Below are 15,435 nucleotides of genomic sequence, written 5' to 3'. Positions count from 1 at the left end.
TAAAGCATCCCAAACTCCCCAAGCACATAACTCCCCAAGGCAAAACAGGCATTTTGCAGGGAACATTTTTTTTTTTTTTTTTTTTTTGGTTAGGTCTTATCTTCAAAAGCACTGTATTAAAAGCAAATGATGTGCAAATTCTTGATTTATTTACAATATGGGTATTTTGGTAAAATACAAGAATAATGTGTTATCCATGAACCTGATTTATTTATTCAAAATGAAACCTTTATTGAATTCCCGTAATGTTCCAGAAACAAATTCTGTTTATAAAACTGAAAGACCCATTCACTAGAAAGATGCCACTCTACAAATTGTGACCTAAAAAATAAACACAGTGACACTAAGTCAATGAAGAAACTCCTTTGAAATTCCAGGGAGAATATGGACTATTCCAGAACATAGGACTGGCTACCAGAAAGCTTCCATCCCAGTGCAAACTCTGACACTAGCTGTATTCATTCAATTTTCCTTCCTTCATTCAACAAAGTCTTACTGTGTGCCCACTGGGCTAAGCACTGGGATAAGCTGTGGCCGGTGCAGAAGGCAGATAGAGAGAAGTAACCACAGGATACGTGCTCAGAAAGAAAAGTAGAGGGTGCTGTGAGTCTATGGCCAGGGGGCCAAGCCTGGAGGGCTTCCCAGAGAAGGTGAGCCTGGAGCTGGGACCTGAAGGATGAGTAGAATTCAGCCAAAGACAACAAGGGCAGTGCAAGCAGAGAACAGCTATGGGGCCCTGAGCACGGAGAACTGTGGGCCTCAGCTTCCTGTGGATAAAATGAATGGGTTGGACTCAGTAGTAATTACAGAGAACATGGACTCAGTCCTTACACAGTGTCTCGGTTTTGAGCACTTCATGCAGACTGACTTATCTAATCCTCACAACAGCCATGTGAAGTGGAGAATCCATTTTCCCTGTTGTATAGCTGCGGAAAGGGAGGTACAAAAGCTCGAGTGATTTGCCCAGCACCACTCTGGAGTGGTCAAACCAGCACATGGACAAGGGGGTCTGGCTTTTGCGTCAGCGCTGCAGACCACTGTGCATCTCAATCTATGAAGCTGTTGGGCTGGAGCTTTGCAAGAGCTCACATTGCCAATGCGATTTTTTTAAAACCCAATTAAACACAAAACTTTTGCTGTCACTGGTGCCTCCAGATATGTGCTCGCTCTCAGCAGAAGGCCCTGGGATTCCACCCAGCTCCTGGATGTGAGCAGGAATCATTCCCTCTCATCTGCTGTCCCCTTCCTCTCCTCTCCAAGAAAACCCGAAAGTTAACAGACTTCTTTTTTTTTTTTTTTTTTTTGAGACGGAGTCTCGCTCTGTCGCCCAGGCTGGAGTGCAGTGGCCGGATCTCAGCTCACTGCAAGCTCTGCCTCCTGGGTTTATGCCATTCTCCTGCCTCAGTCTCCCGAGTAGCTGGGACTACAGGTGCCCGCCACCTCGCCCGGCTAGTTTTTTGTATTTTTTAGTAGAGACGGGGTTTCACCGTGTTGGCCAGGATGGTCTCGATCTCCTGACCTCGTGATCCGCCCGTCTCGGCCTCCCAAAGTGCTGGGATTACAGGCTTGAGCCACCGCGCCTGGCCTTAAGAGACTTCTTAACCCCTCAACCAGCACAGGTTGGGCCTGCTTGTCAGGCCAAAAAGAACAAAGAAGGGCCTCCTGTCTTCCACTCCTTCCTCTTAGGCGCAGAGAGCCCTTTTCTCCATATTGATGAATGGATAAGGTCATGGCCCTGGGAGCCATGGTGTTGACACACATCCGAGCTCAGGCTCCGGCTCCCTTTGATCATGTGTGTCTTTCTCCTGGTCCTGCAGCCCCATGGCTTTTCTCTTCCTGCTTAGGGATGGTGGTATTGTATTATCCAGTTGTCTTTTATCTGTATAGTTTGATTGGACTTTGTAATTTTGAATGAACACATGAATCTCAAATTAGCCTCTCAGCAGAATCGGCGTTCTAGGTGATTCATGTTAAGAGTTGATGCTCTATATACAATAGGCAAATCATCAGATTTTGGCATCCTGCTGGGTGAGCACGTTTAGGGGAAGGAAAAGCAACCTGTTATATTTTAGAGAAGCTTAGACAATTCTAAAATAGAATAATGAAGAAGTTTGAACAACAGCCCTAGACACAGAGGCTGTGGCAAGTCTAGTCTAATAGGAAGTTCTCTGCCAGCAAAGCGAATCTGCTTTATACATGCTTAGCTTCCTTTGAAAAAACAAACAAACAAACAAAAACCTACTTGTCATATTTATTGTTTCTTTTAAATGATGTTTAAATACTTCTGGAAAGATAAATAATTATTTCGATTTAATGCCACAGGAAACGAGGGCTCTGCTAGCATTAAGTTGATTATGACATAACAACATAATATCAGCCTAATCAGGAACTGCATTTTTAAAGCATCCCCTAACACACACACACACACACACACAACCAAAAGCCCCTAAAATCACAGTACACATATAGCCACAAAAAAATTCATCCTGAATCCTTTTGCATGATCCAATATATTTACTCAGAAATCTTCCCACCAGGGACTCCACGGCCTCTCTGAAATGCAATAGTAGTCTCTTATTCATTTGAAAAATCTAACCTCAAAATAATTTATGAAATTCATTCCACCTTTGCAGCATAAAGGAGAAAATTCTTTATGAGAAAGGGCTCCAGTAAAGAACATACCAGTGGTCAGTTGAAATACGAACACCCAAAATTAGTGGTATAGAGTCTTTGAAAGTCAAGACATTCCGTTAAAGCCACTATGAATATATTCTAAACAAGCATTTTAATGTGAGGTCTCAACCACCTAATCACCTATGTCCATGTGCGGTGACACACATTAACATGATTTTTAGAGGGAAACGTGAAAAAAATCTTCCTAAATCATCCGTGTATTTCCAGTCTTCTCTAACTTTAAAAGATCTGAGCCCTTGCCATTATTGGATTATAAATATATTCCTGAGGAGAGAGAGGCAAAAGTAGAAAAAGCTGGAGATCAGAGAAAGAAAAAGTATACCGTCTTTGCTATCAAAACATTATTAAATTCATTGCTTTGACATTCTGACAGTAATTGCGCTGAGAGGGATTGGATTTTGTTAAAATTACTTTAAAAGGGCTGTTGAGAATTTCCTGCAGGAGAGGCCAGTGTGCAAGGCGCAGCTTCCACTTGGTTTTCTTTGTTGTTCTCACAATCCTGAGAAGCTCAGTGCTCATCTTATTTTTGACAGCACAAAATCCTTGGAGAAAACACCCCGGGTACCACAAAAAGCTCTGCCGCTCGCAGTCCCTCGTTCTGTTTTCCACTGTGACCTGCGGGGTCGGTAATCCAAGCTGATTCACTTGTGAGATTTCTGCCTTTGTCATCTTAATAAACGAAGACAGAGCCAGGCACACTTACGACTATCATTTTCCTAATAACGGCAGAGCTATGACACCTCAGGCTACCCAAGGGTATTGTTGGGAAGAGCCAAAAATAGCGTGATTCACTTACCATTCCTGAATGTTCTCTTCCTTGCTAATCTAAGCCCAAAGAGTTCTAATGAAGTGTGATCTCATGACAACACGCATGACTAAGAATACGTATGTGAAGAGGTGCTCTCACCTCAGTGAGGAGGAAATGATTGGCCTGAATGGTGCCTACCCAAGGCTGGCTCTAGAAAAGGCCTGGACAATGGACCTCCCCTGGGTTTAGCCATGAGAGGGCAGAGCATCCCACGGCACCAATCCCATTAGTAAGGTGACAGCTCTCTCCACCTTGGAAGTCTAAGTTCTATTAAGTAAAGGCCTGGAGCTGCTTTTGTCACTGATCAGAAAATAAACGGCTTTCATGGCTGGGCACAGTGGCTCACATCTGTAATCCCAGCACTTGGGGTGTGGTTGAGGAGGGTGGATCATTTGAGGTCAGGAGTTTGAGACCAGCCTGCGCAACATGGCAAAAGCCCATCTCTACTAAAAATACAAAAATAGCTGGGCATGGTGGCATGTGCCTGTAATCCTAGCTACTCAGGAGGCTGAGGCAGGAGAATCTCTTGAACCTGGGAGGCGGAAGTTGCAGTGAGCCGAGATTGCGCCATGGCACTCCAGCCTGGGCGACAGAGCAAGACTCCATCTCGAAAAACCAAAAAAAAACAAAAAACAGAAAGAAAGAAAATGGCTTTCAAACAGATAGAACTCGATTATCATTATTAAAATTAAAATTAGATTTACCATTAAATGTTGAATTTTTTAAAAATATGTGTTTTCCTCAAAAGGATAAAGAAAGTTGACATATGACCCAGCAATTCCACTCCTAAGAGTGGAGTTTTCTGAGAAGTGAAAACAGCACTCATAGCAGTATTACTAGCCAAAGTGTGGGAACAACTCAAACGGATCAGCCAGCTGTGGTATATCCATACACGGAGTATTATGCAGTCATAAAAAGGAAGGAGACACTGACACATGCTATAACTTAGACAAACCTGAAAAACATAATGCTATATGAAAGAAATCAATCACAAAAGACTATATATTATATAATTCCATTTATATGAAATGGCCAGAATAGGCAAATCCATAGACACAGAAAGTAAATTAGTAGTTGCCAGGGCTGGGGAAGAGGCAAATGGGGAGTGACTGCTAATGGGTACAGGGTTTCGTTTGGGGGGGTAATAAAAATATTCTAAAATTAGAAGGTGGTGATGGTTGCACAACTCTGTGAATACACTAAAAAACACTAGATTATACACTTGTAAATGGTGACTTTAATAGTACATAAATTAATTTAAAAATATTTTAACATACATGTGCACACACGTGTGCATGTTTACATATATACACACATAAATAAGTCATGCTTCAATCTTGCTTTTTAAAGTAAGCACCAATTAAAAATGATTTCTAGGCCAGGTGCAGTGGTTCACGCCTGTAATCCCAGCACTTTGGGAGGCCGAGGAGAGCGGATCACCTGAGGTCAGGAGTTCGAGACCAGCCTGACCAACATGGAGAAACCCCGTCTCTACTAAAAACACAAAATCAGCCAGGCGTAGTGGCTCATGCCTATAATCCCAGCTACTAGGGAGGGTGATGCAGGAGAATCGCTTGAACCTGGGAGGCGGAGGTTGCGGTGAGCCGAGATCGCACCATTGCACTCTGGCCTGGGCAACAACAGTGAAACTCCGTCTCCAAAAAAAAAAAAAAAAAAGATTTCTAGGCCGGGCGTGGTGGCTCACACCAATAATCCCAGCACTTTGGGAGGCCAAGGCGGGTGGATCACCTGAGGTCGGGAGTTCGAGACCAGCCTGACCAACATAGCGAAACTCTGTATTCAAAATACAAAAACTGGCCAGGAATGGTGGTGGGCACTTGTAATAATCCCAGCTACTTGGGAGGCTGAGGCAGGAGAATGTCTTGAACCTGGGAAGCGGCAGTTGCAGTGAGCCAAGACTACGCCATTGCACTCCAGCCTAGGCGACAAAGTGAGACTCAGTCTCAAAAACAAACAAAAAAAAGATTTCTGGTTGTTCTCAATAACCCAGAGTAATTATTGATCATAATTTCACAAAGGAAAAACCATGCATTTGTTGGTGACGTCAACACTCCCTTGGAGGAAAAGAGGGAGCTTTTATTTCTTTAAATTCATTTGATCTTATTTTCATACCATACTAAAAGCAGGCACCCACCACCACCAACAGCAACACTGCTAAGAATGCTGCTTCCATTCACTTTCTTTGTAGGGCCCCTTCCTAGGAAGCAACAAGCTATTAAAAACAAGCTTGATTTTCATAATTATTTGCAAGACTGGTTTGGTTTGTGGAAAACACTCCTTGATTTCAAGGGCAAGTTCAAAATTCGAATGGTGATTCAATTTCATTGAATAAAACAGCTATTGAGTGGCTCCCATATGTAAAGCAAAGGCAATGAAAGCACCATCATACCTTGCACTAATCTCATGCCATCTTAACACTGGCTCTTTCAGGCACCTAAACAACTGGTCTCAGGACTATGCAAACAAGAAGAAAAGCAGCTAACACCTGATGCCTACTAGGTACCAAACGCTGTCCTAAGCTCTTCCCATGTATTAACTCATTGACCCTTACTCCAGCTGAGAGAGAAGTGTTACTATTATTCCCATTTTACAGATTAAAAGACTGAGGCTCAGAGAGGTTAGTAACTTAACTCTTAACTATTACAGGTCACAAGCTATTACAAGGTCACATAACTATTACAGGGCAGAGCCAGGTTGCAAGCCCAGTCACTCTGGCTTCAGATTCTACTCTTTTAACCCTCACACTGGCATTAACCCAATTCACAAAACAATTCCATGGAATAAAAATACAGAAAGATTCCCAGCCTGGCCAACATGGTGAAACCCTGTCTCTACTAAAACTACAAAAACATTAACCAGGTGTGGTGGCAGGTGCCTGTAATCCCAGGTACTGGAGAGGCTGAGGCAGGAGAATTGCTTGAACCCACAAGGTGGAGGTTGCAGTGAGCCGTGACTGTGCCATTGTACTCCAGCCTGAGCAACAAGAACAAAACTCCGTCTCAAAAAAATTAACAAATAAAATAAAATAAAAATATAGAAAAATTGTAAAACAGGCTGCAATTGCTCAGCCTTTCTCAGAGGCTGAGAGGGTGCCGAAGCCCAGTGCCATCTATGGACCTCACAGTCAGTGATCATCAGCGTGGCCTGGCCCTTACCTGTGGACCACCCCAGCCCGGTGCAGGTGCTCTACAGCGGAGATGAGCTGCCGGATGTATCTGCGGGCTTCGGACTCCTCCAGCCGCTTCTTCTCATAGATCTTGTGCATCAGGTTGCCCCCAGGGCACAGCTCCATGACCAGGTAGTAGCTGTTTTCCGTCTCTAAAATATCAAGGAGCTGAGTGATATTGGGATGGCGGATCATCTGCTGGATCTGACCCTCTCGCCGCAGGTTTTTGGTGACATAGGTGTCCTTTTTGGCTCTCTTCTTATCGATGACTTTTATGGCCACCTAAGGAGAAAACAAGAACATGCCTGTTCTTACAGACATTACAGACAATAGTGATTCCTTGGCTACACACAGGAACCCAAGAAAAATGTTAGCTATTTCTCTGCAGAGGAGAAACACTTATCTAAAACAGCATCAACAGAAAATATATAATACACATTTATATTTATGCATATACCGTATATATATATATATATATATTATATATATATATATACATACATACACACATACACACACACACATGTAGGTATAACATTAGGAAAAATCAAAAGGTCCAATGATTAAGGAAGACAATGAAATTTACCTAAGAAAACCTGAATGGCTGTCTGGAAGGCACAGTGCAGGATTAATGTCAAATTTATTTTTCTGCAGGATGGGAAGATGAAACAACAATGTCTCTTCCAGCAAAGGGCTCGTCTCACTCCCCTTCAGGACTCACCATCATCTCTCTCCAGGTCTGAGGACCCCCATCACTTCAGAAACAGCTAAATCAGCCCCCAATCTTAGTTCTGGGGCATGGTTGGGGGACTCTGCCCAAAGATGCAGCACCCCTAGCCTTGCTCCACCCTCTCTCTGCCCTGCACAGGCCCTCAAGCCTCCTTCCTTTGATGAATTACCTCCCCGGGAAACTCACAGAGAGCCCACACTGTCAGGACCCAACCTTTGTAGTTATTCAGGAGCACATTTTTATGACCCCCAGGAAGCTCCTCCTGCGTCACTTCCCCAACAACCAACTTGTCATAAGACGTAGGGTGGGAGGGAGGGAAGAACAGAAGGAAGGATGGAGGAACAGAGGGAAGGGAAGATTGTCTTTTCCACCCAAATCCGCATCTGTCCCCAGTTCTCTTTCCTTTAGGGGAAGTCACCTCTCCATTGTATTCACCCTTTTCCTTCCTTCCTTCCTTCCTTTCCTTCCTTCCTTCTTTTCTTCCTTCCTTCCTTCCTTTCTTCCTTCCTTCCTCTCTCCCTCCTCTTCCTCCCTCCCTCCCCTTCCTCATTCCTTCCTTCCTTTCTTATTCTCTCTCTCTTTTTCTTTTTCTTTCTTTCTTGACAGAGCCTCTCTGTTGCCCAGACTGGAGTACATGGTGCAATGGTGGCTCACAGAAACCTCAAACTCCTGGGCTTAAGTGATCCTCCCACCTCAGCCTCCCAGGAGCTGGGACTATAAGCACACACCAACATGGCTGGCTCATTTTTTTCTTTTTGTAGAGACAGATCGCCCCATGTTCCCCAGGCTGGTCTTGAACTCCTGGCCTCCAGTGATTCTCCCTGTCAGCCTCCCAAAGCACTGGTGTCAAAGGTATGAGTCACCACGCCCGGCTGCCCTGTTCTTTCTTTGGTCTTCACTCCCCTCTCTAATGTGATCAGCCACTGACATCAACACATGATGTCAATGTCTTCTGCCAGCTGCCTCGCCACCTGTCCTTCCTCTCTGTTCCCCTACACCACCCATCTGGTTCATTCCAACCACTGCCCCCAGCGCCCAGATGCCCCTCATGAACTGAGACTCGAGCACCACAGGAACACCTTCGTACACAGCTGTGGAGCCTCCGGGTGCAGGATGAAGACAGTGGACCTTCCATTTCTTGTTATTTCTCTTGTTTGTAATTACATTTTGTACCTGTTCCACAATGCACTCAATATGCATTATATATAATATGCCATACACAGAGGTACAAGTATAGAAATAAATAATAAGTAAATAAATACAGATGAATACATGTTTTCAGTGCGGGGCTCAAATATTATTTTGTGGACATAGTTCACGATAAAGAAAAAAACAAAAGTCTGAGATCTAATGTACAGTGTGGTGACCAGGTTTAACAACAATGTATTGCACACTTGAAAACTGCTAAGAGGCCGGGCGTGATGGCTCACACCTGTAATCCCAGCACTTCGGGAGGCCAAGGTGGGTGAATCACTTGAGGTCAGGAGTTCGAGACCAGCCTGGCCAACATGTTGAAAACCTGTCTCTACTAAAAATACAAAAATTAGCGGGGCGTGGTGAATGACGCCTGTAATCCCAGCTACTCAGGAGGCTGAGGCAGGAGAATCGCTTGAACCCAGGAGGTAGAGGTTGTAGTGAGCTGAGATCGCGCCATTACACTCCAGCCTGGACAACAAGAACTAAACTCCATCTCAAAAAAAGAAAGAAAACTGCTAAGAGAGAAAGTTTTAATGTTCTCAACACACACGCACAAATGATAACCCTGTGGGGCAATGGACGTGTCCATTAGCTTGACCGTGGTAACCATTTCACAACGTGTTTATTCACTGAAGCCCCAACTGCACACTGGACATACATGCAGTTATCTGTCTTTAACCTCAATAACACTGAAGAAAACCTTAAAAAACAAAAAGAAAATAAAAAAGGGGAAAGAGTCCAAACTAAAGGCAAACTTTAAATTAAACAAAATAGTGACCGAATCAATAAAAGTCTGGCCTCCCCGAGCGTGGACTAAGGCATGGATGTCACCTCTTCCTGAGGCTCCTCCCGGCCTCTTGAATTCACTCTACACTCTGCCTCCAAATCAGCAGGTCTGGAACTCTTGATTTCTTGCAGAAGCTCTTGACGTCTCACTGCTGCCTATGGGAGCACCCAAGCATCTTCTCCATCAGCCCCACCACCACCCAGCCCCACCTCCTCCCAGATCTCCCTCCTGGCATGTCTCGCCACTTTCTGGGACCTGCATTCTGTCACTCTCCAGGTACTCCAGCCACCCCCTTTCCCCACTCAAGCCCCCAACCCCAGGTTCTCCAGAGGCTAACCACCCTTCCAGAGATTCCCCTACACCTTCCTTCCCTAGGTCCTTACACATCAGCCTCTGTGGTAAGATCCCCCTCTACCACACACAGCACTTTATAAACAGCAAGTGACTAATAGTGACTAAACAATGGAATCACCAAACAAAGATGGATGTAAACAGCATAATCTATTATCTCCTCTATACAGCAATGTCTTTTTTTTTTTTTTTTTTTTTTGAGATGGAGTCTCGCTCTGTGACCCAGGCTGGAGTGCAGTGGCACAATCTTGGCTCCCTGCAACCTCTGTCTCCCAGGTTCAAGCAATTCTCCTGCCTCAGCCTCCTGAGTAACTGGGATTACAGGCGCCCGCCACCACACTCAGCTGATTTTTGTATTTTTAGTAGAGACAGCGTTTGGCCATGTTGGCCAGGCTGGTCTCGAACTCCTGGCCTCAAGTGATCTGCCCACCTCAGCCTCCCAAAGTACTGGGATTATAAGCGTGAGCCACCATGTCCAGCCCAGAGTCTCATTTTAATAGGGAGGTTCAGGCCCTTAATCCAAAGATGTGAGTAACAAAGAGTCAATCAGCCCCCAAGGGGACCAGACAGGCTAGAAGAGCCCCTGCCATCCACACCTCACAGCATGGGGCCTGCACTACCCCAAGTCAACTCAGGCCGATGCTCTCAGTCCACAGGAGGTAAAGGTACATGCTGGCTGTGCCTGGCCCCAGGTAGTTCAAGGGATGCTAAACTAACAGCTTTGTAAACTGTTAGCCTCCAAAAACACATAGACACACACATATTTCACATCCGTCCTCTTGGGGAGGTGGAGAAAATGGAATGCTGAAAAGTACAATTAGGCATTGTCTTTGCTCAAATCTGTGTTGCAGTATTTTAAAAATTACACCCTCTGGCAATGAAATTCTTAAAAGTACTGTGAACAAACAAGTCTAAAAGCCCAGCAGTAATACAATCTGCCTTTTTAACAGAGTATACGATTATTGTTAAGATACCTTATTGAGCTCTTTAATTGCCTGTACCAGGTTGAATAATGGCCTAATCTCTGGATCATGTGACTTTATTTGGAAAAAGGGTCTTTGCAGAAGTGATTAAGTGAAGAATTCTGAGATGAGATTAACCTAGATTACCTGAGTAGGCCCTAAATGTCCTCATAAGTGTCCTCATAAAATAGAGAAAGAAGGAACTTTCACGCAGATAAGCAGAGGGGGCAGCCACAGGAAGAAGGAGGCAGACACTGGGGTGACGGGGCCACAAGCCAAGGAATGTTGGCTGCCACTGGAAGACGGAAGAGGCAGGGAAGGATCCTCCCCTAGAGGCTCCGGAGGTAGCGCGGCTCTGCCAATACTGTTTTAAGATTTCTGGCCTCCAGAACTGTGAGAGAATCAATTTGTTACTTTAAGTCACCAGAGTGGTAATTCATTAAAGCAGCCACAAGAAACGAATAGCTTCCCTGAAAACGTAAGAAAGGAATCTATCTGATGCTGCCCTTTGGGATGCATTTCCAGGCATGGAGAGACCCTCTTGGCAGTGGGGAATGACCCCAGCGTTCACCAGCAGCCTCTCTCTCCTCCTCACTATAGCCCTTCAATGTAGTCCAGGAGCCTCTGACAATTCCTTGTTGACTCCACCGTCTCCTCTGCTCCCCCACGTCCATGAGACCCACAGAGAGCAGAATCTTCACAAACTCACTCTCAGGCTCCACTCCCAGGACTGAACCAGCCCATATCAGGGTTTTGCACCTCCACGAGCTATGTCAAGGTAGGACCCTATGAAGCTCCATAACTGGTTAGCAAGTGTCTATGCTGCAGACCCCTCTGAACAGAAAGAACAGCCCAGGTGGCTCTTTCCATGAGTCTGGGCCTCATTATCATAGCCGTACAGCCAGGCTTAGGGGTGCACGCTAGGCTTTTCTTTGGGCAGTTCTTCCCATACCTTCCGACTTCTGCACAAATGCAGTATTTCCAAGCACTTCTCCCCACTCTCTCACTTCTTGCTCTTTCTCTAGCCCACCTCCTCCCTTTCCTGAAGGTGAATGGACAAGGCAATGAGATGATCTATGGTGCTGGGGAAATACCCCCTGAAAACCCCATCCAGCCCCTTGTCCTCATCACCCTCAATCCAGCCCCTTGTCCTCATACCCCTCAGTCCAGCCCCTCGTTCTCATCCCCCTCAGTCCAGCCCCTCATCCTCGTACCCCTCAGTCCAGCCTCTTGTCCTCATCCCCCTCAGTCCAGCCCCTCATCCTCGTACCACTCAGCACAGCCCCTCATCCTCGTACCCGTCCACCCAGCCCCTCGTCCTCGTACCACCCTGTCCAACCCAGGCCGTGGGCCGTTGTACCAATACCTTCTGTGAAGCAGGCCCAGTGTGGTAAGTCGAACAATGGCCTCCCAAAGATAGGCCCACATCCTAATCCCTGGAACCTGAAAATGTCATCTTTAGGGGGATGGGACTCTGCAGACATGATGAAGTTAGTGGTCTTGAGATGAGGAGGCTGTCCTGGATTAACTGGGTGAGTCCTAAATGCCATCGAAAGTGTCTTTAAAAGAGGGAGAGGATCAGATAGACAGACAAGCAGAGAAGAAAGCAAAGTGAAGATGGAGACAAGAGAATAACGTGGTCACAAGCCCAGGAGATGCCGGCAGCCACCAGGGGCTGGGACAAGCCAAGTCCAAGTCTCCCCTGAAGGAAGCATGGCCTTACTGACACCTTGATCTCCAATGAGACTGATTTTGAACTTCCAGCCTCCAGACTGTGAGGGAATCACTTTCTGTTGTTTTAAGCCACCAAGTCTGTGGTCAGTTGTTACAGCAGCAGCAGGAAACTAACATCCCTGGTGTGTGCCCTACCCTCATCTGACACCTTGATTCCCGAGTTCTGCCAGTCAACGGTCCCTCCCTGAAAACCCTGAGCCCTTAAGCTACCTCACCTGGGAGAAGATTTCCTATTAAGCTTCCTCTTGATTTTCAAATGCCAGCTCATTACCAGCTTGTTTTCATCCACCCCCTGACTTACAAGCTCCGTGTTGATCATACTGAAATGGAATGCCATTCTTGATTACACAAAACCATTTAATCGACTTCATCTATAACAACTGAAATGGGGAAAAAATGAATGGGAAATTAAGGAAAAGTCAATCAGTGATCAGCAAAGGGAGACATCTAATTCAATTTGACAGTAATCAGAGGTTTGCAGGCAAAACAAAGCTAACACTGACTCTAACTGGGTAAAGCCCAACGCAATGATGGATCTCTAGCTGCAAAATAAACTGCTTGAGTCAGGAGAGTTTTACAGAGTGAAATTAAATCTCTGCTATCAAACGGCAGTAAAATAAGCAGGTTTAGCATGTTCCAGGCAACAGGAGTGACAGCACCACACCAATCAATGGCTCTTACCAACGCTGCAGGTTCACCAATTTACTTAAGGATAAGCCCCCCAGCCAGTGCCACCGGAGAACTCCCAATTCAGTCCAGGGTGTGTGCGTGCGTGCGTGCGTGCGTGCGTGCGTGCGTGGTTGCGTGCGTGTGTGCGTGTGTGCGTTTGGGAATGGGAGTTTCAGGAGGGTATCTAAGCCTGGATGTCATCACGAGCACAAGAAAAACAACTTTCTGTCAAAGATCACTAAAACCAAGGCTCATCAACAGATCCAAGTTGCAAGGCTTTTCAAAATTTTACAAAGGAATCAGTTTTCCAAAGATTTCTCCCATATTTCCAAGATTAGTAGCAAAGTCCTGCAGTGGTGGAAAATTAGTAGAAAGAAAATAGCACAGTTCCAATATATGACAGTTGAAAGAGATTATTCATCAACTTCTTTTATTAATTAAGAAATAGCAGCTTGTGCAACATGGCGAAACCTCATCTCACAAAAATTAACCAGGCGTGGTGGCTCGTGCCTATAGTCCCAGCTGCTCAGGAGGCTGAGGTGTGTGGATCGCTTGAGTCCGGGAGTTCCAGGCTGCAGTGAGCTATGATCTCACCACTGCACTCAAGCCTAGGCGACACAGTGAGACCGTGTCTCAGAAAAATGAAAAACAGAAAGCATTTCTCACAACATGGTAACTCCACCCTCCTCCTTCCCTGACAAACAAACAACACCAATTGATGATGGATAAAATCAGCAAACCACTTTTAAATAAACAGCTAAGCTCATAAGAAAGCAATGGAAATCCCTCAAGGCCAAAAATTCACTAGCAGCAGCTACAGAGATAAAGAAATACAAGATTCAGGAGAGACAGAAAGAGAGGAAATCCACCCAGGTGTGGTGGCTCACACCCGTCACCCCAGCACTTTGGGAGGCTGAGGCAGGCGGATCACTTGAAGTTAGGAGTTCGAGACCAGCCTGGCCAAACCCCTGGTGAAACCCCATCTCTACTGAAAATACAAATATTAGCTGGGCCTGGTGATGCACACCTGTAGTCCCAGCTACTTGGGAGGCTGAGGCAGGAGAATCACTTGAACCTGGGAGACACAGCCTGCAGTAAGCCAAGAAAGCTCCACTGCACTCCAGCCTGGGTGACACAGCGAGACTCCATCTCAAAAAAAAAAAAAAGAGAGAGAGAGAAATGAAAAGAAAGAGAGAGGAAACCTTAAAGAAGGAGAAGAAGAGGAGGAAGAGTTGGCCCTGCACGAAAGGGGAAGCACTGCTCTCCTCAACACAGGACAGGAGGAAGAGGCCATGTGTATGGATCCCAACCCATCAGAAGAGGGGTCCTTTGCTAACAGTCAAGGAATTCAGGCTTGACGGCCTTTGTTAGGTATTAGGAGAAAAAAAACCAATGTAGAATTTTACTTAGAATAAGGGATGCACAAAATGACCCAGGCCCAGTAATGTACCCAGTAATGACACACACTTCCATCAACCAATAGGTCTCTAAGATAATGGACATAAAGAAAGCACTTAGTACAGTGTGTGGCACATACGAAGTGCTCCTTAAATTGACGCTGTTATTATCACCACCAATTTACTTTCAATGAATCAACCCGTAGAGAGGGTAAAAAAGCATTCAAGCTCAGTTCAGCTAAGGAAAAAAAAATGTGCATTTCCTTGACCGGTGGTTTCAGCATATTAAAAAAGAAGGCTGAACTGTATCTCAGTGTTTTGAACTCTCTGGAATAGAGTTGCTTTTAAATCCCAACGCAATGACTTCCTATCAGGCGAGTCTCTCATCTTCTTTAAATATTGACTTAGCTGAGACTGTCTACATAGGATCAGAGTTAACAGGATTTTAAATTCATCCCTTCCTCCTGTATCACCCTTCACTGCCTTTAAAATTCATTACTCTGAAACACATCAAGTATTGATGTATCCAATCTCCAAAATGAGAAGTCAGATGTAAAATGGATCTTCTGTACGACTGAGAGGAAGGAAAAAAATACTGATCAAAGAGACCCCGTTTTAATATCGCAGAAATATACACACATGTTTTACACATTATACAATGTGCTATGTTTTAGAAAGTTCATAGCCTTTCCTTAATCAAAGCACTTTTACACCATGTTTTAAATAATCAAAATGCACAGGGAATGGGAAGCCCTGATCAACTGAGTTTTCTTTTCACATGGAAATTATCACCCAAAAAGCTTTCTTCCCAGAACACTTTGGTTTCTTAATGAATACTGTATGCTAAACTCAAATGAATCTTTCCTTCTTCAATAAACATTTATTAAGCACCTAAAATATACCTGCCAGTGTTCTAGGT

General features: G+C 45.0%; 1 protein-coding gene across 2 annotated transcripts in view; it reads right to left on the bottom strand.

Moving 5' to 3' along the window:
- Positions 1–15,435, bottom strand: part of HUNK (hormonally up-regulated Neu-associated kinase) — a 127,231-nt gene that overhangs the window by 70,278 nt on the left and 41,518 nt on the right. For both annotated transcript variants that reach the window (XM_033232302.1, XM_033232303.1), the window contains exon 2: positions 6,679–6,971. In XM_033232302.1, coding sequence (XP_033088193.1) covers positions 6,679–6,971 — 293 coding nt within the window. The remainder of the gene's footprint in view (positions 1–6,678; positions 6,972–15,435) is intronic.

Source organism: Trachypithecus francoisi, unplaced genomic scaffold, assembly GCF_009764315.1.
Source record: "Trachypithecus francoisi isolate TF-2019V2 unplaced genomic scaffold, Tfra_2.0 Lachesis_group14, whole genome shotgun sequence".
Lineage (NCBI taxonomy): Eukaryota > Metazoa > Chordata > Mammalia > Primates > Cercopithecidae > Trachypithecus > Trachypithecus francoisi.
The sequence above is the reverse complement of the archived record's forward strand: the minus strand, read 5'-3'. Positions and strand labels throughout refer to the sequence as shown.